Source organism: Thalassophryne amazonica, chromosome 14 (assembly GCF_902500255.1).
Source record: "Thalassophryne amazonica chromosome 14, fThaAma1.1, whole genome shotgun sequence".
In the NCBI taxonomy this organism is placed as follows: Eukaryota; Metazoa; Chordata; class Actinopteri; order Batrachoidiformes; family Batrachoididae; genus Thalassophryne; species Thalassophryne amazonica.
Window position 1 is genome coordinate 77,019,452 of NC_047116.1, and position 23,216 is coordinate 77,042,667.

The 23,216-nt window shown below is 40.5% G+C and overlaps 1 protein-coding gene across 5 annotated transcripts in view; it reads left to right on the plus strand.

The window, feature by feature from the left end:
* The window catches only part of LOC117525003 (mitogen-activated protein kinase kinase kinase kinase 4-like), a 276,208-nt gene that overhangs the window by 131,356 nt on the left and 121,636 nt on the right, over positions 1–23,216 (plus strand). For all 5 annotated transcript variants that reach the window (XM_034186821.1, XM_034186817.1, XM_034186818.1 and 2 more), the window contains exons 3-4: positions 2,384–2,440; positions 18,769–18,894. In XM_034186821.1, the coding sequence (XP_034042712.1) occupies positions 2,384–2,440; positions 18,769–18,894 (183 nt within the window). The remainder of the gene's footprint in view (positions 1–2,383; positions 2,441–18,768; positions 18,895–23,216) is intronic.

The following is a 23,216-nucleotide window of genomic DNA, read 5'->3' on the forward strand; positions in this document are numbered from 1 at the left end:
ATATTAATGAGTTATTTAGTGGAAACCAAAATCAAATGGCTGCCATGGGGGCATCTTGATTGTTGGAGCGTGCCACAAATCTATGTGAAACATCCTTACCACCCTAACATAATTTTAGTACCCTGAGAAAATGAAAACAAAAGGACTGGGCATTTTTAAGATTTATAAGGTGCAGGGGTGGTGGCCAAGTGGTTAATGCGCTTGGTTTCAGTGCAGAAGGCTCCGGGTTCAAATCCCACCCCTGCCACATATCTCCATGTAATGTGGACTTGCGTCAGGAAGGGCATCCGGTGTAAAATCTGTGCCAATTCAACATGCAGATCCACCTTGGATTTGCTGAGGTGACCCTGAGTGCAAACAAGGGAGCAGCCGAAGGGACTTGCTTTATTTTTAAGATTTATAAGGCAGAAAATAAAATCAGTATGGCCGCCATGCATGTAGTAGCCAACTTGATTGATCAGAGTGGGATGTGAATTTAAAGGGAAATCATAGCAGGATGTGCATTTAAAGGAGTCATTCTAAAACCAAACTCAGCACACCCTAGAATAATTGACACGTATGCATTTTTTACTTATCAAAAGTTGAATTTGACAAACACCTTTTGAAAGAATGTGAATTGACGGAAAATGAGGAAACTCATGTTGACTCATCTTGACTCATCTTCAGAAAGCTTTATAGAGTAGGGCTATATCTGTACAATTCAAGATTTCCAGTCCAAATGATGATTCTGAAGCCACCAATCAAAATAAACATGTTGACACTGATTGCACTCATGCAGTCATTGAACTGCACTTGGTGCTTCTGCACTTGCATTGCTGCTTCATTCTAAAGTGATATATTGCAAGTAATTACTTTGAGGGGCCCTACATTCAATGAAGCACAAACAGGTAATCAGTACTTGACCAATTTCATCTTTAAAAGACAGGTTGCTTATAATGACTAATAATATTAGACTGTACATGTGACAGATGGACACTGGGACCAAAATGATGATTTCCATCTCCAAAACCTTCAGTATCCCAAAGTTAAATATGTGTGAATAATAAATCTTCACAAATTCTGATTTGAGTAAGAAAAATGTCACCTTCATTTATGTAACTTGGCAATGAATGAAGAAAAATAATCTCCAATATCATAAATGGTAAATGGACTGCATTTATATAGCGCTTTTCCATCTGCATCAGAAAAAATAGGAAAAAATAAAGGAAAGAAAATGCCCAAAATAAAAGGACTACGGTATCAAATTCCAAAAATCTAATGAAAAGTTATTTTTGTCAACTCTTTCGATCAACCAATAGGTGTTTTGGGTACTTCCACAAGTTTTAACATGTATTTTTTTCTTAAATACTTATTTTGCAGAATGAGTCATGAAAAACTGTCTCTTTGAGTAAAGCAACCCTGTTGAAAGATCTTGTATGACGTCTTTGCACTGAATCAACATTATCAACAAGGATGCAGATTTTTCTGTCTCAGCACCGCATCAGATATGGTTTGCACGTCTAAAAATATTTGTGTATTTGTAGTTACAGTGTTTTGCTACTATACAATTCAACTTTACACTGGAAAATGTAGATTTTAGGGCCTGGATGCTTTGGCCTAAAATGTATAATTTTCCTCTAATGTTGAACATTTACCATAGATTATTTTGTTCTTAATCAATATGAAACGTGATGTAATTGTTTATCATGATGCGTATAGAATTGTGACAGGTGTCTCATGATATTTATCATATTGTGGAGCTCATGTTTGTTCAAATGTTTTTTACAAAAAAAAAAAAAAAGCCTCCTCACTTTTTTGCCACCCACCTTTATAGTATCGAAAATGACAATTTCCTGGGTATTGGTATTGAATTTGAAATTCTGTTATTGTGGCAACCATAATTTATACACAGGACAGATCAAGGGGAGAAATTAGACTTAAAAAAAATCTTGTACTGATCATGTGATGGTACATTGGAGCCATTTCAGTTTCGTTCTTTCCTTTTTAAAAAATCTTATTAAAATCATATAAAATCTTATTTTATTATTTACTTGTTGGAGATTTCTTCCTGTCCATCTGTGTTATTTAGCATGTTTGCTTTCACACTTTTCACAAGCCCACATAGAAAGCACGGTTCAGTGTGTTATGGAATGTTAAAGTGTTTGGATTTACTCTGTGTTTACACTGTGCTATTGTAGAGCCAAACATCTTGTTCTGAATCCGGTTTGTTTTTATGAAGGCCTGATTCACCTCGTGTTTCACTCGGCCACTAGAACAAGTGCGTATTTTGACTCTGCCACAACCTCACACAGTCTGTCGATGACAGTTCTTTCAACAGAAGTGAAGAGAGAAAATTGACATTTGACACATTTTCTAACGGCCCCTCTCTTCTTTTGCTCTCCAGGGTCGACATGTCAAAACGGGACAGCTGGCGGCCATCAAGGTCATGGATGTCACAGAGGTCAGTGAACACAATGTGTACCCATTTTTAACTGTATGCTGGACAGGAACACTTTTCTCAGATGGTAGGAGGGTTAGGAAGACTTTACTGTAGGCCTGCAGCTATCAGTTATTTTAATAATCGAGTATTCTGTGGATTATTCTGGCCATTAATTGAGTAATCGGATAAAAAGTACTTTTGCGTTTTTAAACAACATCAACAGCCCAGGGCTGTCCATAAGCAAGGGCACAATGTCACGGCGCCACGACGCAGATTGTCAAACTTACTGTATCCCTTTCTGTTTTCCTGGGTAATTATTTTTTCACGTCTTTACAAGTTTTGGATCTTTCCTGGTGTCAGGAGCTCAGCTCCCTGACACCGGACCGTAACCGCAGGCGGACGGTGTAATCCTCAGTCAGTCAGGTTGCACCTGAACGTGAGTACAGTGGTCCAACGATTTACCCAATCTGACGTCAAATGACTAAATGAAGTACTTCTGTTTAGTTTCAGAAATGCGCTCCGTTCTCAAAATAGTACATGAAGTGCCCTCTCTCCCACCCTCTGTCTCTCTGTCTCTTTAGAATGCTGAAACAATAAACAAGGCATGTTTAAGTACGTTTGTGAGTACATGCAATTTATTTTTTTTGTGGGGGGGGGCGCACATACAACAGACTCTGAACCTTAAGATCTGATGTTACCAGCCTCGACGAGGAAACACTGCGTCCCGCTGTACGTCTGCAAAGGCGAGCGTCGTTTGCTTTTCATGTACTGTTTTGAGAACTGAGCGCATTTCCAAAAATAAATAAAACTACTTCATTTAGTCATATTTGGAGTCAGTTTCGCTTTAAATGTGCAGTAAGTCTATTTCAGATGATAAGCGTGGACCCTCTTTCTCTTAAAAGGCTTTATTTGACTCTTTTTTGTCACATTGGAAAGCTGTACCTTTTGGTGCTACAGAGTGCACATGCTCTAGTCTTCTGTTTTTTTTTTTTTTTTTTTTCTTGGGACATTGCAGCATCACACACAGGCTTGGCATATGTACTACAATGTTAAACAGAGCTTCATGGCACAGAATTTGCCTCAAACATTTTTTGTAATTGAATTATTCGAGTTACTCGACTAATCGTTTCAGCCCTACTTTACTGTCTTTTCTCATAAAAATGATGATATATTTCTCTTTCTGTTGTTTGGTAATGTGGGTATTATTATCTAGCGACATTAAAATATTTCCTCTATCTTACTCTGAGAAGAGCAGTGATTGCAGTAATAACGTGTTTCATGGAAAATCCTTGAAGTGGGACTAATGCAAGAAGTACAGCTGCAATAACACTTAACTGGCTTTCCCAAAGACATAAAATACAGCTTGTGCAGATTTGAAATGGATCCTAAATGTGATTTACTGGAATGTGGCCTCAGAGAGAGGTACATTGTTATGGTCAGTATGACACCTAAATGAACCATTTCCCCACCTCCGTCTGCTGTGAGCCACAGTCACACTCATGTCAATGTTTGTCTCTCTAAAAATAGTCATTTTCTGAGTAATAAGGAAACAGCTTCCAACTCGTAAAGATTTTACTTCATCGGATAAAGCCGAGCTTGTTTGAAGCTCAAAGGATTTTCTGTTTCCTTGGGCCAGTTTAGCTGATAGTCTACTGTGTGTGTGTGTGTGTGTGTGTGTGTGTGTGTTTGGCTCTTTCTGCGGAGTGCAGTGAGGACCCAGCGTGCTCTTTCTCTTTTCGCTGCTTCTGTTTAATGACTGTAGGCAAGGGTCCTTTTTTCCTTTCTGTCTGTAGTCATGTTTGTCAGAATGACTAAGTGAAACACAATAAAAATATTCATAAACACACATTTGAGGTCACTTGACTGTTTCCTGCTGAGACGTCCCTAAAGACAAACGAGTGCATCATCATGTCTGTCGCATGAAATCCTTTAATCTGTTTTACCATTTTACTGAAGAGGATTGCTCCGTCTGTCCTTCAGAATGTTGTTCTTTTTTTTCTTTATTCTTTTTTTTTAGCTGTAACTCCAGGAAATCTGACTTTATCTCAATTTTTGTTTTTAGGACATTGTGTGTGTGTGTGTGCGTGGCGGAGGAGGGAGAATGTCCAAAAATGCCATCTGTCATATTGCAATCCACTTCCTGCAAGAAGACACACGATTTTCAGTTACCAAAACTTAATGTAATCCCTTTCAGAAAACAGAGGAGATAACATAAATACCTGTGCCACAGCATTAAAGACTTTAAAGACCAAGATAAAGTCAAAAAGCTTGAACCAGATTTCACAGCAGTTTCATTATAATGTATTACATCGACTTGCAGACACCGTCTATTTTAACAGCCTTGGAGATGAAATGGCCTGAAGATGACCTGGGACATTTGATCAGAGTTTATGCATTTATCCGAGCTGAATGCCTGATGAGAAAAACGTGTTCAGAAATTTGAAGAAAAAAAACTAGCTTTGTCATTTTCTAGCCAGTTCAGCTGTTTTCTAAATTAAACTCTTGAGTCTGGAGTCTTGTCACAAAGACAGTTGAACTGAAGAAGGTGTTTGCATTGTTAAAGTCTGGGAGTTTCACACACAACAATCCATGTTGCATCAGTGTGTGTGTTTGTGTGTGGGTGTGTGCATGCTTGTGAGATGTATTGCTTTGCGTACAGATGGACACAAAACCTTTTCTGTGTATGTTTGTGCTCTTGTCCACTGTGGCTTCCATGCGTTTGTGTGCATTCCCACGTATGAGTTCTGACCCACATACTACTACTTCCTGTTCCACATAGAGTCAGAATGTGAGAAGTGAGATGTAAGAGGAGGAGAAGGAAGGGCAGAGGTCATGCTAGTGACAGCTTGGATAAGGAGGATTGTAGCCTCTTTCTGTCTGTCCTCCTCGGAAAAGGTTCAGCTGAAGTACAGTGGTGTTACAGCAAAGGTTCACTCTTCTCCACCAGTGCTCATATTTACACTCTGCTTCTCCATCATCTCTATTTCATTCCCATGTAGGTATGGGCCGATTTACCAGCTTAACCATATACCACAGTTGGAAAATGTAGCAGTTCCAAATCCAAGAGTGGGCAGTTTCCAGTTATGTAGCCTCCATTCAAACTGCAGCCCTGAATGCTAATTTCTGATCTCCTGCTCAGATGTGTTTAAAACTGTGTCCGGTCCCATTTGGTGCTCATTATACAAGCACTCATGATGGCACCATTACTGTAATTTCCAGACTATAAGCCGCTACTTTTTTCACATGCTTTGAGCACTGCGGCTTAAACAATGATGCGGCTAATTTATGGATTTTTACAGGTTTTCTCGTAAGTCGAAATTGTTATGTGTCGGACGCAGCTCGGAGAACCGACCAGCGTTTGAAGGACCCAGTATGAAATAAGCAGAGCACGGTACAAAGGCTAACTGAATTTAATACATAACAGTGATAATATAATAACAAAAAGGTGCGGCCTGGCGTGGTGCGCTCCCAGCAGCGCTAACGGTCCGGAGCCAGAAGCTGTTTCGGACCCAAGGACCCCGCCGACACCCCCCAGGTGGCCGCAACAACCGAGTCTGTGAAAGAAGGAACCATTATGTGAGTCCACACTCTACACACAGAACACTTAAAAGGTGTACAAACAGCAAACACTTCCTGGCTTGATTACTGATCAGCTTCCCAACCTGCAGGTATGGAACATCCAGTTCACAAAACTCCACTGCAGTGGAAGCCGATACATGACTAACAAACAGCTCAATACAATAAGGTGTGAGGGACACCACATTTACTGACTGTATAACTGTTAGTCACAAAATCTAACGTACCTCAGGAAGTGTGCTGACGAGCGTGAGACCTCACCCCCTCCTCTTTCACAGACCGTGCATCAAACCTGGACGTTCTCAGCATCCGCTGCTGATGAGATGGCTCCCGAGACGACGATCTCACCCGTCTGGTCACAAGGTCGAGTCTCTGGCAAATACACACTGTGCACTCCAGTCTTAAATGCCAACATGTTCCAATCCATCCAGATGCACCACAGCTGTGAGTCCTGACGAGTCGCAGGTGATCAGGGTGAGGTCCTGACAGCCTCAGCAACACAGCCACTCAGTCCCAAACGCAAGCCACCTGGGAGGAAACCAAAAGACAAACAAACCGGCAGCCAGGCCCCCCCAGCCATATAACAGAAATATGTCAATTGATGCTGTCTGTTAATTGGCTGAAAGCTGCGTCCTCATGCGGCATAAATTCACACACACAAATATAAAGTCTTACCTGTTAATTTTAGTGGATTCATCAACACGTCCTGAAGAAAACGATGTCCGATACTTTAATACTACTTTAATACTTTAATTCCAGTCCCTCTGGCACTTTGCGCTAGAGTTGTGCCTCCGCCAGATCAGTCAGAGATCAAGGATCCAGTGACCAAGTTCATATTTATTTACTTTAAGACTCAGTAAAATGTTGCTGACATAGAAAACCCGTAAAGCCGACTTTTAGTACACAGAAAATTCACAGGACGTATTAAGGAATCGGATTGATAAGTGGAATCAATAATGGCTTCCATATTGCTAAAATCTTATCAATACCCATCTCTAGTCTTGTGTCTGAAGATGAAATGAAGTTGTCCCAAAGACTTAGGCTATTGTTGTTTTTACTTCTTCTACTCTAGAGTATAAGAAAAGGTATGAAGAATGGACAGAAGAAGAGAAACGTGCTTGTTGCATGGGAACATCTACACTAAATCTTTTTATCCTTGTCACTCTAAAATATTTTTCAGTAGTTGTGTTTTTTTGTTTTTTGGGGTTGGTAACATACATGAGAAGATGGCTGCTTTTTCAGCGATCAGTCTGATAAATATGTAGATTGCCAGGTGTCCTATTCTTCAAGATTTTATGCAGAGATTTAGCATGTAACAATGTGTACGCATTCACAATTTATAGGGACATTTGTGGAAAAAGTGCTTTAGAAAAGTGAGTGTAAAATATTCTGATGTGTTGCTTAAGACTTGTTAAAAATTGCGAGTAGCACAGTAACACATATCATCAGTCCACAAGGAAACCAACAATAAAGTATACTCATATTTTCAGTGCAAAACCTTATCATGTATTTTTTCATTATGGCTAAAAAGAAAATATTTTATCCAGGAAGATATATAAGTAGCTATTGCAAAGTGGGTATACATGTTGGAAAGTTCCTCAGTTTTCTTTATAATGCCCATATCCTGGTTAGCAGACTTGCATCATTAGTTTGGCTATTTACTTTGTAGATACTCTATTTCCTGCAGCCTTTCTCTGCAGTGATTAGGTGTTAAAGAATACAGAATTTCTGTTCGCAGCAACTAATTTTAACAACAGAGCTGCTACTGTAATTTTTTTCTTCTTCAGAGTATAATGTTTATTAAGATTAAGATGGCAGTGTTTGTGCAATATGGTCAACCTGCAAACCATATTTTGTTGATTAAATGCCTGACCTTGAATAGGGACCTGAAAAAATAAGTGCCTACATTAAAGTAGACCTACATTGAAATAAATGCAGTCAGATCTTTGGACCAAAAAATGACTCATATTTACCCATAAGATCCTTCTGAATGTAGTAAAGTAAATCTGCAAGCCCAGATCTGTCATTCAACGGAGAAATCTTCATTTAAAAATGACAAATTTACAGCTAAAATTTAGCCCTCCGCAAAACTGTCATCGGATCCGGGACGCTGCCGAGATGTCAGGGAAAAGACCCTATCCCAGCATGCATTGCGCGTGCCAACTGTAATTTGTGGATTTACGTCAGTTTGCACCTGCATCTTTTTCTTGTCTTATATGGAAAGATCTACTTTTTTAAAACTTCATATTATCTTGCAGCATGTTTGGTGAGTACACATTTCTTTTGTTTGTGCTTGAAAATTATTTTGGGGGACTTTTTCTACGCCCATTTGACTGAGTGGTGTCGCATTGAAAATCTACCGTCTTTCGCCTCCGGTGTTACTGTCGCGGGGTACGGAGGCGGGACCCGCAAAGAATCCAAGTCATTAAAAAGATATAAACCTCTCTCAGCGGCCACGGAGCTCTGCGGCTCTGATTACTGGGACGTGCGGCGCTGCGGAAAGTCTGTCCTTGCAGCAACAGGTGTCACCGGCCGCTCCGCATCAAAACAGCGAGCGTAGTCTCTGGACTTGTACCAAGTTGGCTGCACCTCCATTCAGTAGACAGGGACGTGGTGCCGGCTGCACAGCAGATACGGGGGCAATGTGAGTGGCCCGCTTCGGCATTTACCGAGCACGCAGACTCAGTAAGCGCAGCAGAGGCAGAGAGCAAGGCGTCGGGGAAGAACATCGCCCGCTGTTGATGTCGCTGCTGATCTGAGCATGCAGAGCTGTATCTCACATTCATTGCAGCTTACTTTTGGATGCTGAAACCAGGATGTGTATAACAGTAACATTACTAACAGATAAAATCAATTTCAGTGCGGGATCGGACTGAAGGCGGGAGCACTCCGTCTTCTGCCGGACGTCACTGCAATGACCCGGATGTACAAACAGTTTTCGCTGAGGGCCAAATTTTAGCTGCAAATTTGTCATTTTTAAATGAAGATTTCTCCGCTGAATTACAAATTTGGGCTTACAGATTTACTTTACTGCATTCATAAGGGTCTTATAAATACATATCAGCTATTTCTTTCTGAGATCTGACCACATTTATTTCAATGCAGGTCTACTTTAAATAAGCGTCAGGCATTTTGTGCATGAAAAAGGTTTACATTTGGTTGAGTCACTCTTTTTTTTGTTTGCTGCAGAGTGATACCTTAAAATCTCAAAGCCTGATTTATGCTTCTATAACTATGTGGCCATGCGGTGATGTAGCTGTGGGCATGACCCCTTTGAAGTTCTCGCGTTGGTGAGTGTCATAATATGGCAGTATACCCTTAGAGATAAGGTGAGACACTCAGTCATCCGTGAGGGGCTCGGAGTAGAGCCACTGCTCCTTCGTGTTGAAAGCAGCCAGCTGAGGTGTTCCAGGCACGTCCAGGTGGGAGGAGACCCCAGAGAGACCCAGGACTAAGTGGAGAGTTTATATCTCCATACTGTCCTGGGAACGCCTCGGGATCCCCCAGTCAGAGGTGGTTAATGTGGCCCAGGAAAGGAAAGTTTTGGGTTCCCTGCATGCCCCCATGACCTGATCCTGGAAAAGCGGTTGAAGGTGAGTGAGTGAAGATAAATGATAATGATAACAAACAGTTTGTGTGGTGGTACCGCACTCACCTGCAGAAACGTCCAGCAGAATGTCTCGTCAGTAAACCCACTTAAGCTCAGAGTCCGAAGGCTCCGAACTTCTCAGGGGTTTTGAATGCAGCATTGATGAATGACATAGCCTGCACTTTTCACAGCTGCATATGATGTAAACGCGTAATGTCCTGTGCACACGGGAACTTGTAAAGATTACACTGAAAGCTGGGTTTTGTGAAAAATTTAAATTTTACATGAGTCTGGACTCTGGAGATGTGTTGCATGATATTCAACCTGACTGTGTCAGGGATTGGGCCAGGTCAGGGCACTGAGCCCTTATTTTTCCCCTTTTTATGGTTTCCCGTTTGCTGCGGCTTTGATTATTAGTAATTATTTTCATCATGTTTTATTCTGTCTTGTTTTTCTTGTCACTTGGTTCTTGTTTTGATTCACTAGTTATATTATTTTCATCTTATGGTTATTCTCAGTTCTGTTTGCTTTGTCACTTTCTTTCCTTGTTACTTTAATACTTTGGCCATGTCTCAGTTCCATTCTATCAGTCTGTGTTTTCATGGGTTATCATTTAGTTATCGTTTGCCTATTTTTGCTGTTCTCATTTCTGTTTGCACTTTGTCAGGAGTTTGTCTGCCAGTTCCAGTTTAGTTTTGTGATGGTGTTTAATTTCTTATTATTCTCTGAGCAGTGTTATCTAGTTTATCTCCGGTCTGCTTTTTTGTCCTGTTTAGTCTCTCGTCAGTTCATATTTAGTCCAGTTCTCACGTTCATGTCTGATTCCTGTTCAGTAATATTATATTCAATTGTAGCTTTGTACTTATTTCTGTTTCACTCCACATCCTGCACCTGCATTCCTGTCTTCATCTCTCACAGCCAGTTGATTAAGTTCTCTCTGGACCTGCCATGTGTCCCTGTCTCTCACTTTAACTCTGTCTGCTTTGTGTTTTCATTTAGTCACACTCTTGACACCTGTTCACAAATCTTTGTCTTTTCTTCACTCCTTGTGTTTCCTTGTGTTGTCCTCCCTCACTGTCTTGCACAATGTAGTATCTTCTTTCACTAGCCACGCCCCTTCTTGATTGTTCCTCAGGTGCACCTTGTTAACACCTGTCTTATTTAATCTCCACCCAGCCACCACACCCTTGCTCGTTTGTTGTCTTTGCACACTTACCAGCTCTGTTTCTAGTCCTGTTTTTGATTTGCTGTGTATCCAGACCCTGCTTTGTGTTTTTTGACTGCGCCTTTTCCCTCATCCACGATGTCTGTGTCTGCTCGTGCCATTGAACCCTGCTTGCCCATGACTGCGTTTTTGCCTGACCCTGTTTGTGCTTCTGCCTCGCCAACTGATCACCTGTGTACCGAACCAGAGCCTGTATTAAAGAGCATGATTTCTTCAACATCCAAACCTAGTCAGAGAGTTTGCATTTTGGGTCCTGACAATTCAGGTGCCTGCCACCTGCTCATCCTCACAGACTGAAATTGTGCCAGAATGTCAGTTGCAGTGCGTTGCCCAAATTGCCCTTATGATCACCCGCCCCTGGATGCAGGGCAACTGAATGCGAAATTTCACTATTTACGGTATAGTTAAGATTTATTTTCTATTTCATTGATTGTCTTTCGATTGCCTTTTCATTGTAATATACAGACTTGTATGCCAAGTTTTGTGTCCGTAACACTCTGTAGCATTCCAGCTATTGAAGAACCTCCTGGAAACTATGCCATGTTGAGAAAGGTACTACTGTTTTGTACTACAACCCCTGGCAAAAATTATGGAATCACCGGCCTCGGAGGATGTTCATTCAGTTGTTTAATTTTGTAGAAAAAAGCAGATCACAGACATGACACATATCTAAAGTCATTTCAAATGGCAACTTTCTGGCTTTAAGAAACACTATAAGAAATCAAGAAAAAAAGATTGTGGCAGTCAGTAACGGTTACTTTTTTAGACCAAGCAGAGGAAAAAAATATGGACTCACTCAATTCTGAGGAGTAAATTATGGAATCACCCTGTAAATTTTCATCCCCAAAACTAACACCTGCATCAAATCACATCTGCTTGTTAGTCTGCATCTAAAAAGGAGTGATCACACCTTGGAGAGCTGTTGCACCAAGTGGACTGACATGAATCATGGCTCCAACACGAGAGATGTCAATTGAAACAAAGGAGAGGATTATCAAACTCTTAAAAGAGGGTAAATCATCACGCAATGTTGCAAAAGATGTTGGTTGTTCACAGTCAGCTGTGTCTAAACTCTGGACCAAATACAAACAACATGGGAAGGTTGTTAAAGGCAAACATACTGGTAGACCAAGGAAGACATCAAAGCGTCAAGACAGAAAACTTAAAGCAATATGTCTCAAAAATCGAAAATGCACAACAAAACAAATGAGGAACGAATGGGAGGAAACTGGAGTCAACGTCTGTGACCGAACTGTAAGAAACCGCCTAAAGGAAATGGGATTTACATACAGAAAAGCTAAACGAAAGCCATCATTAACACCTAAACAGAAAAAAACAAGGTTACAATGGGCTAAAGAAAAGCAATCATGGACTGTGGATGACTGGATGAAAGTCATATTCAGTGATGAATCTCGAATCTGCATTGGGCAAGGTGATGATGCTGGAACGTTTGTTAGGTGCCGTTCCAATGAGATTTATAAAGAAGACAACATGTAAATTTCCACAGTCATTGATGATATGGGGCTGCATGTCATGTAAAGGCACTGGGGAGATGGCTGTCATTACATCATCAATAAATGCACAAGTTTACCTTGATATTTTGGACACTTTTCTGATGTTTAAGGATGATGAAATCATTTTTCAAGAAGATAATGCATCTTGCCATAGAGCAAAAACTGAAAACATTCCTTGCAAAAAGACACATAGGGTCAATTTCATGACATAGGGTTAATGTCAACGAGCAGATGTGATTTGATGCAGGTGTTAGTTTTGGGGATGGAAATTTACAGGGTGATTCCATAATTTTTTCCTCAGAATTGAATGATTCCATATTTTTTTCCTCTGCTTGGTCTAAAAAGTAACCGTTACTGACTGCCACAATCTTTTTTTCTTGATTTCTTATAGTGTTTCTTAAAGCCAGAAAGTTGCCATTTGAAATGACTTTAGTTTTGTGTCATGTCTGTGATCTGCTTTTTTTCTACAAAATTAAACAACAGAATGAACATCCTCCAAGGCCGGTGATTCCATAATTTTTGCCAGGGGTTGTATTTGGGAGGTGATGGTCTAGTGGTTAAGTGCTGGGCTTCAGACCAGAGGATTCTCACTTCAAAACCCAGCCAGTCTGGAAAATCGCTAAGGGCCCTTGGGCAAGGTCCTTAATCCCCTAGTTTTTCCCGTTGTGTAGTGGGCGCCTTGCATGGCAGAACGCTGATGTGTGTGTGTGTGTGTGTGTCTCTGTGTGAATGGGTGATTGTGAGGCATTATTATAAAGGTTTTGAGCTTCTAATGCAGATGGAAAAGAGCTATATGAATGCAAGATATTACTTCCAAGACTACATTCCGTAACTAACAATTCCAGCCTTTCTCTCTTATATCTAGATTGCTGTACGTCACATTTCTTTTCATTGTGTGTATGTCAAGCAGAACCAGCAATTGGATGGAAAATTGTTAGTATTTTAGGAAGTGTACTTTGCTGTCAGAGCTTGTTGTAGGTCTGTGTGAAGCATGCCACTCAGTCTGTAAAAGTATTCTGTTGAATAAAAATTGGCTCTTGAATGTTCTTGTTATTGACTTGAATATATTTAACACTTTCTAATCACAAGAAACATTAAAATTCATTAATGCAAAATATCGTAAAAGAACCTTCAAGTTCTACATTTACATCCTGGTGAGGAGATTTAAGTGCATAATTCAAATCAGCGATATCTCTATAATTAACAGGCATTAAGCTCTGAACCATGCATGGTTAGTACACCAGGTGTTATCCTTTAAAATGTTATATTACACTAGACATTTAAGCACACTTAACATTTTCCTCTATGGTGTCCAGTATGAGTTCTTCCCAGATGATAGAATAACGGCACCGCACTGCTTTACTGACTGGCATCATCTCACCATGTTTTAGTGAGAGACTTGGTGGGAATCTTTCCACTCGCAAACCCATTTTTGCTGGGAATTTTCACACAAACAACTTAACCACTTTATTTTGTCCTCTTTATCCTGTTTACATCCAGGCAACACAAACCATGACAAAACACAAGCGTTACACAAAGCCCAACGATCAGAGGACGATCTCTGCATTCATACCTGGCCTGTGCCTATAGGCCAGAGGTCTCGAACCGGTTCCAGAAAGGGCCGAGAGGGTGCAGGGCTTTCTGTGCAACCACCCACTCCAGCAGGTGATTTAACATCACTTTGAGCAGGTGGAATCAGTTAATCAGTGAAATCACCTGCTGGAGTGGGTGGTTGCACAGAAAGGCTGCACTCTCTTGGCCCTTTTTGGAACCGGTTTGAGACCTCTGCTGTAGGCAATATAGACAATTGCTGAGGGCGGGGCCCGGGGGGGTGGAAGGAGGGAAATAAAGTAAATTTTCACTTTTCTTATACAAAAACTAGTTAATATTATTTAATATAAAATAAATATAATCCCATATTGCTTTAGCTGCAGAGCAAAGCCTATTAAATAACAATAATGATGATAACAGCCCCCCCCCCCCCCCCAAAAAAAAAGTTGCTGATGAGCAGAGCCTTTCTCAAAAATAAGTCAACAATGTAAAAATAAACTAAACTGTCTGGTGCCCAGGAGAGGAAAAACAAAAAGAAAATTCAGGGAGGAGAAACGGGACCAATTGAGGTACAGTAAACATAATATGAATGCTGAATTATATTTTTCCGTTGCATTGCATCAGTGTTAATATGTTTTCATCCATGGTTTACTAATTACTAACAGAAAACAGAAGCGCGTTAACCGACCCACTGTGGAGATCTGTTCGCACGTCAGTGAATCTGCCACCTGCTCTGGTTCCTTGTCCAGAACAAAAGAGGGATCATCTCCTTCTATTGATCCAGGACGTCGTGAGAGAACAGAGAAGTTTCAGAAGAAGTCGGTTTCAGCATTTTATCCGGATATTCCACTGTTAAAGGAGATTTTTTTAATGAAAGACGTGCGGGCGGATTGCAGCGTCGGCTCGCAGCCGCTGCGACGCTCCGCCACAGGAAAAACACCTCCGTTGGAAGCCTTAAGGACAACATGTCCAGCTGTTAAACAATTTCTCATATACTCACTCCACTGAAAGCCATCAAAAGCCGCCTGGATTTTACAAATGGTTATCAACACGGAGGTGTTTTTTCCTGTGCCGCCGCACCGCGCCGGCTGCGTCCCGACGCGCGGACCCGTCCGCACGTCTTTCATTAAAAAAAATCTCCTTTAACAGTGGAATATCCGGATAAAATGCTGAAACCGACTTCTTCTGAAACTTCTCTGTTCTCTCACGACGTCCTGGATCAATAGAGCCTGAAATGTGGAGGTTTTCAGCTTGAAACAGGCTGACGACGGTGCCTGAGAGCGCTGCGCGACGTCTCGCACCATGGGAAGTCCTTAAAGCGACAGTATCACCTCAAAATCTCTCATCAGCCATTAAAATTTTCACAGAAAACCAGCTTAATTTTTCGAACCGTGTCCACTTCGATGTGCCTCATAGGTTTAGAAAAAATTTTGATCAAACAAAGCGCCAGTCTCTCAGCAACTTCTCAGACAAAAGAATTCCGACGAGGGGCTGGACGACTCCTCCCACAAGGAGTGCTCACAGGCGAATGACGTCACCGACAGGCGTGTAAAAACTCACGCATGCGCACGAGGGTTCAAGCATGTCTGACGTAAAAACATATGAATGAAATCCATATAGTTTTTGAAAAAAATAAAAAGGACCTATACTTTATTGACAGCCCTCGTATGTTGCTAAATGGAATGTTAAATAATGTATCACATGTCCTTGCTTTTCTACTTTTTTGTGGTTTATTTTTTTAGATCTAATGAATAATTTTTGGGGCAATTTTTCCATTTCATTTTTCCTTTTTTTTTTTTTTTTTTTGCAAGAAGGAAGGCATAACTTTTTAGCGTGTAAATTGGTTTCAGTATCAAATTTGGTTATTTCTTACATTGCAAGTTTTTATATATATTTTTTTAACAATAAAGGGGGGTGTCAAAATCTGAATCATAAGGACAGTGTGAGAATTTCACACTTTGAAGTGAATACCTTCAGCTTGGTGGTATTCTGACTTGGGAATTCAAACTTTTCAAATTGAAAATTATGCAGGGGAAATGTGTAAAAATTTCCCACATTTTAAATAGTCTTTCTGTACATTAGTTTTTCCTTTCAAATAAATTTATTGCACATTCCTAACATGCATACAGTGAGTCCATGAAATACAACCATTTTAGTAATCAACAATTCAGCATACTGTCAGACCAGAAATAGTGCTAAAAGATTTTCATTTTAGTCTTAGTACTTCAGGACACAAAGGTGGATGGGACCCTGAGTGGAAGCGTTGCTCGCCGCTTCGTGTGTTAGTTGCCAACAGCACCACTATACTAAAGATTTCTGGGGAGAACCCTGATATATCTTCCCTTGCTACAAGCCACATTCTTCTTCCGAAATAATGTTTTTCATAATTGAAAAACCACACTTGAATAAATAGAGGGAATGTCATTTTTAAAATTCTATCTGAAAGAAAACATTTGGTCTGTGAAACAACAAGGACACCTCTTTAGTCTGTACAAAAACTGAACAACAGGAAAGAAATTGCTGGTGACTTTATCTTTTACAAATGTATTACAAAAAAACTTTCACACATTTAATTGCATTGCACTTTTATCTTGCATATGATCGTCTGGTCAGGGACAAAGAACCAAACTTAAAGAAGCATTTTGCACTTGATTGCAATCTTATTTATACTGTATGTCAAATGACAAGTTGATGTAGTGATTATTGTAACATGGGAGCCAAGGTGTTGCACATGTTTATGCAGAGGCAAACCTAAACTAAAGTCATTTCAAATGGCAACTTTCTGGCTTTAAGAAACACTATAAGAAATCAAGAAAAAAAGATTGTGGCAGTCAGTAACGGTTACTTTTTTAGACCAAGCAGAGGAAAAAAATATGGAATCACTCAATTCTGAGGAAAAAATTATGGAATCACCCTGTAAATTTTCATCCCCAAAACTAACACCTGCATCATATCAGATCTGCTCGTTAGTCTCCATCTAAAAAGGAGTGAACACACCTTGGAGAGCTGTTGCACCAAGTGGACTGCCATGAATCATGGCTCCAACACGAGAGATGTCAATTGAAACAAAGGAGAGGATTATCAAACTCTTAAAAGAGAGTAAATCATCATGGGAGATGGCTGTCATTACATCATCAATAAATGCACAAGTTTATGTTGATATTTTGGACAATTGAAAGGATGTTTGGGGATGATGAAATCATTTTTCAAGATGATAATGCATCTTGCCATAGAGCAAAAACTGCAAAAACATTCCTTGCAAAAAGACACATAGGGTCAATGTCATGGCATAGGGTCATTGTCAATGAGCAGATCTGATTTGATGCAGGTGTTAATTTGGGGGATAAAATTTACAGGGTGATTCCATAATTTTTTCCTCAGAATTGAGTGATTCCATATTTTTTTCCTCTGCTTGGTCTAAAAAAGTAACCGTTACTGACTGCCACAATCTTTTTTTCTTGATTTCTTATAGTGTTTCTTAAAGCCAGAAAGTTGCCATTTGAAATGACTTTAGTTTTGTGTCATGTCTGTGATCTGCTTTTTTTCTACAAAATTAAACAACTGAATGAACATCCTCTGAGGCCGGTGATTCCATAATTTTTGCCAGGGGTTGTACTTCTTAGTCTTGGCTAAAGTTTGTCCACCTCAGATCGTATTTTCCTATTTTATTACCTTTCCATTTTGAGGCGGTCTGCTCCCACAGGATCATTGTACAGCTCTATTCATATGTTTGCAGTATTATTTGGCATAAGGATGTCTGCTGATGAGTCTTGCATCATCTCAGACCCTGGAACACTAATGAGTAGCTTCAGGATGCCTTGTTTTCAACATCTTGCTGCGAGTATTTCAGGAAAAATTAGAGTGAGAATGGGAGAAGTAAAGTGCCATAATGAAGGGATGTATGAACTTGCAACTAAAGAAAGTTTCAGAGACGGTCATGGAAAGTGATGCTGTCAGCGGGAGAGACTAATAGAGACAAATAGAGGGTATGAGAGGGAAGCCGTGTTTATCCTGAGGAAATGGACATGTACAAACCCGCGAGAGAAGGGAAGATAGTTTAGTCATGACCTCCTTATTTCAGCAGTTTCCAGTAGGATTTTATCAGGCCCAGTGGCACAAAAAAAAAAAAAATTAAATTGCAAAGTGCATTGAGTGTAGAAATGCAAGGTACGCAGAAACAGAAAAGCAGCAAGCAAAAAACTTCACTTATGCAAATATGCAATTACAAAAATATTTTGTTCTACTGAAATAAAGTATGTAACCAAAAAAACTTTGCAAAAATGGCAAATTATGAACACAGTAAGCATGATTCATTGCTGCAATGTATCTGACATAATAAAGATATCAATTAATAAAAACTGTGTTATTTCATAATTTCTTAGCAATAAATAAATATCATATAACTATCAATAAATAAATATCAAAAAAGTCTGCTCAACACTGAGCTCAACAAATTAAAGCTTCCCATAGGTATTCTGGTACAAGCATCGACAATATTTGGGGTTACCAATAAATTGACCACACCCTCACGATGCTGCAGATCTTAACAGATTACCTTGTGTCTCCATATCTGTGTGGTGTAATGGGGAAAAAAGAAATCATAGTCAAGCAAGTGCTAATTCACTACATGACGTCACAGTCATAAGGTGACGCAGTACTCAGTCACAGCAACTTTGTCACAGCTCAGCAAGAGATCAGCTGGAATGTCGGAAAAGAATCTGTCTGGATCGGGATGTACAGTGTCCAGAAATAACGTTGGATGCAAAATAGTTAGTGACACAGGTATTCCAGGCTGTTGGCCATCAATGATAGATGGGGCTGCTCCAGTCTGTACAAGAAAAACAGAAGAAAAGACATTTATGTGTTCTACATAACTGTTTATCTCTCTCTCCAGGATGAAGAGGAGGAAATTAAGCTGGAAATCAACATGCTGAAGAAGTATTCCCATCACAGGAATATTGCAACCTATTATGGAGCGTTTATCAAGAAAAGCCCACCAGGTCATGATGACCAGCTATGGGTAGGTAGTAACGGTTTCAATAAGTCAGAGTCAGTAAAGAGTTTCTCTCCAATAAACATTTCTCATGGAAGGTCATCTTAGCTCATTTTTCTGACCAGTTGCTTAAGGCCCTGTCAAACCTTGACGATGTAACCAGCGTATGCCAATTGCATTAAAAAAATGCTGTCATAAGTCCAATAAGTTAAGGGTAAGTTTTTTATAAGTTAAGAGCACGTTGAAACACGCTGAAGCCCACTGATGTATGTCCTGATAAGCTGAGCTCCTTGAAAAATTTTGGGCATGCTGAAAAATTTCAAAGCATGCCAGTGTGTGACTCATACATCCAGCACATGCAGGACATAAGTTGTAGGTAAGTTATGTGATTGTTGGCACACGTTTCTTGTAATTTACTCATAAGTCTAAATCCGTAATGCTGGCCACTGATTGGCTGAAAGCTGCGGTCCTCATGCAGGCAAACTTTCATTCACACATGGAGTAAATCTGACCTGTTCATTTCAGTCCAATTCACCATCACAGAAGGACATGAATCCACATAAAGCTCCTGATTTTTGAAAATGACATCTGAAAATACTTTAATTCGTGGCTGAAAACGTAGCATTTTAAAGTAAGTCCCTCGGTGGTGTTTCTGCTGCAGGTGCGTTTCTCATGCCGGTGTCGCGCTCTGATCACACAGAAGCACTGTGATAATTTAAACTTTTAAAGCGTCGTCGCTGTGGTGTGATCATCAGACGACCTGATCGATTGATCAGGTGTAGTCACGCCTGACTAAAGCGCCGTTGCTGTCTGTGATCACCACACCGACAGATCACACAGCACATCATTCAGATCAGACCTGATTGCGGTCGACTGGCGCTTTAAAAGTTTAAATCATCACAGTGTTTCATTATTCAGGTCTGTGAAGCAGCCGGCGCTTAAAGAGTCAGCACTTTCACATTCATTCACGGCAGCGTTTACTACAGCCAGTCCATTCATCAGCATTCTGTACATAATCAAAATGGTCCACCAAGATAAAAATGAGAAGAATAAAATAAAATAATGTTAAATTACTCTGTTTCTGACCCGCACCACACCATGCAGTTCATCACGGTGTGACAGGGCCTTTAGTGAAAACTAAATTAATAAGCTGCAGAAGATTTTCTTATAGTGTGTGTGGAAAATGATTAAAGACCAAAGTGGATTTAGCATAATCCCTGTCTTTTTCTCCACAGAAGGGATTTAATTGTGTCTTGTACACAGTAAGATGATATACATGATCTGAAGTAGGATTGGGTGATGTGTCATTGGAAAATTACATATTAAGTGGCACATGTCCCTGTAAATTAATGCCTGATATCTCAGATTAATTTTTTTTTAATGTGTTTGCCCACTGGGCTGCTCTGAGCCAAGCAGCACGTTCATTGCACCTCTCAGCCATTCACATGGAAAGTAAGACTTGCCGCTGTCCTTCATTTGTGCACTCTCTACAAATTATTGCAGGGACAATGGAATTAGTCTGTGTGGCAGGCCAGGAGTGTGACATCACAATATTGGGTCCACATTGTGATGTCTGTCAGCCAGTGATGAACAGTGGAGTGATGGAATTGTTCAACTTTAGTATGAACTATTCATTATATTATTATTCTGGCCTTTGTAGTTGTTCAAAGCGAGACATAAGATGAGAGAAAACAAACTGGACAGATGAAGAAAAAGGGATGCACCATAAACGTAATAAAAAAATAACAAGACAGGGGAAATGACTGAAGGAAATAAACCGAGGAGAGAAGTAAGATTTGCTTTTGGAAGGAGAGAGGCATAAAAATAAAACTGAAAAGGAGTCAGATAGATTTATGGCTGCGAACTTTGGTGAACACAGGATTAGCTCTTTTTACAATTCAGCAGCTCTGCAGTTCCTAGAGAGGAGAGGAAACACTTTGACACCACAATACACACTGTTTGTTTCCACAGCTGTCTGCTCATTTGCTCATGTCAGCTGTGGGAGTGTGCACTGATGCTGCGCGTTGCCTTACCCACCAATATTGTGCGATTGTTCATGTTGTAGTGTCACTCTGCCTGCTGTGTGAGGCTGCACATATTTGTCTGTTTCTTGATAGTTACTGTCTATAGTGACCATCAATATTGTAAAACCATGTATCCAGCTCTTATTGAGGTTATTGTAAAATGCAAAGACAACAATTTGTATGTGGGGATGGAAAGGCACAAATATACACCCACAGGTATTAGTTCATTTTATATACCTGCTTATTCTGATTAAGGGTCCCAGCAGTCATTGGGAGAGGTGAGCTACACATAAGACATATAAAAATGCTGTCAGGTGATTAAAACAAGCAATTCCACCTTAATCAATATATATATATATATATATATATATATATATATATATATATATATATATATATATATATATATATATATATATATACCAGATAATAAATCTTTATGTCCAACTCTTTAAATTGTGTGGGCCCTAATATAGCTGATGAAAGTAAAATTACCGTACTGTGTGTGAAAAATGCACAATATTCACAGCCATTTTTATACATAATCATGATGTCACTTCAGGCACTGACTATTTGCTGCCTGAAAGTCACTCTGCCTGTGTCCAGTTACAGTCCACTTCATGACTTACTCCAGTACACACAGTCAGTCCAACTTGCCTTTTGTTTGCAAATATAATATGACTTTAAGTTAGCTTTCAAGTCAAATTCTTGTATTTTGTGATGAACATATGTCCATCTTTGCATTTTTGTAACCCACTGTGTATTCACAAAAACCAAAAAAAACTTGCATACCTCTCAGTAAGATTGAATAATAATGATTACGTACCTGTTTGCACACAGAGCCATGTAGAATTATTGTCCCGCTGTCATTTGTCCACAGAAAAACAGTCTTCTGCTTCCAGCCTCGTCGGTTCCCGGTAGCGTAGCTACTGGTTTCGCTTAGTTTAGCTGATAACACAAACGTTTAGAAGCTAGTCCACGTTACGCCTTTCCTGTTAACAACAGTCACTCATCATCACTTTATGTCCAGCTCTTGGCAGCATCCTGCAAGTAGCAGCATTCTGCACGTAGCAGCTTAGCTTAGCATGAAATGATGCGATGCAGTGGCACAAACCACCATGCTTTCAGGAGAGGCAGCACACTCCAACCATGGATAGATTCCCTGGTTGGATCTGTTTTTTGAGGACCATTCTTATGCTGTGCTCAGCGTAATTTCTGTAGATGCAGAAACAAAAAAACAAAAAAACAAAAAAAAAAACACACAAAAAATAAACACAGCTCCCACGTTCCTCCTCAAAATTATTATCTTTGGAAAAACTGTCGACCTACTAAACATCACTGGTTGTGTTACTGCGTCCTCCTACAACACACCATTTTGACGTATTCACCAACAACATCCACAAGAGACTGTTGGGGAAAGTGTAGTGACACGGACCCACAACAGGGGGCGCAAATGAACGGTCAATAGATGAGCCAAAAGGTAACAATTTAATGTTGTGAATGTGCACAACGAATATACAGACAATCTCAGAATCTGATAGCAGTCAATACACAAAGGTGACGTGTGGGCAGGCTTGAGGATAGAAGACGTCTGTCCTGAGAAGAGCCGGAACCACACGATTTCCGCCGCCAGCGAACCTGGTGAATACTGGAGCCGCCAAGTCCCGAATTCCCAGGTGATCACCGTCCCCGACTGTCGGATCTGGTACTGCTGGCGAGGAGCACAAACAGTGAGATGTGGGTGTGTGCACACCCAGTAACCAAAACAGTCAGAAGGTGGAAAGTCACCTCCACCCCTAATCACACACTCGTGCAGCTCCTGTTAACCACTTATCTGGTTGGGGTATGAAGCGAAGCCGTCGCTGTTCACACCAAAGGCCAATCCAGCAGATAAGGCTCACAACAGGAAAGCGGCTGCAAAAAGAGTTCAGACTATGACACAGTTTTCAGTACAGCAGAGAATATTACCTTCACAGGTAGATGATATCTCGGCAATGAGGTGGAGATGATGTCCGGGTTTTATGGAGTAGTAAGATGAAGTGTAGATGGGTGACAGCTGTCATGAGATAATGAGTGACAGCTGTCACCCCCGGCTGTGTCCGTGGCGGCAGCGCCCTCTCGTGCCTGAAGCCCGCACTTCAGGCAGGGCGCCCTCTGGTGGTGGGCCAGCAGTACCTCCTCTTCTGGCGGCCCACACAACAGAGACACCAATTTCAAACCGCAAAAATTCAGTTTTTCTAATTCATTTCAATAGAGGGTCTTGAGGGGCGTTGGATCTGGGAGGAAGTCGGAAACTCCACACAGAAAGGCCCCAAGTGGGAATCG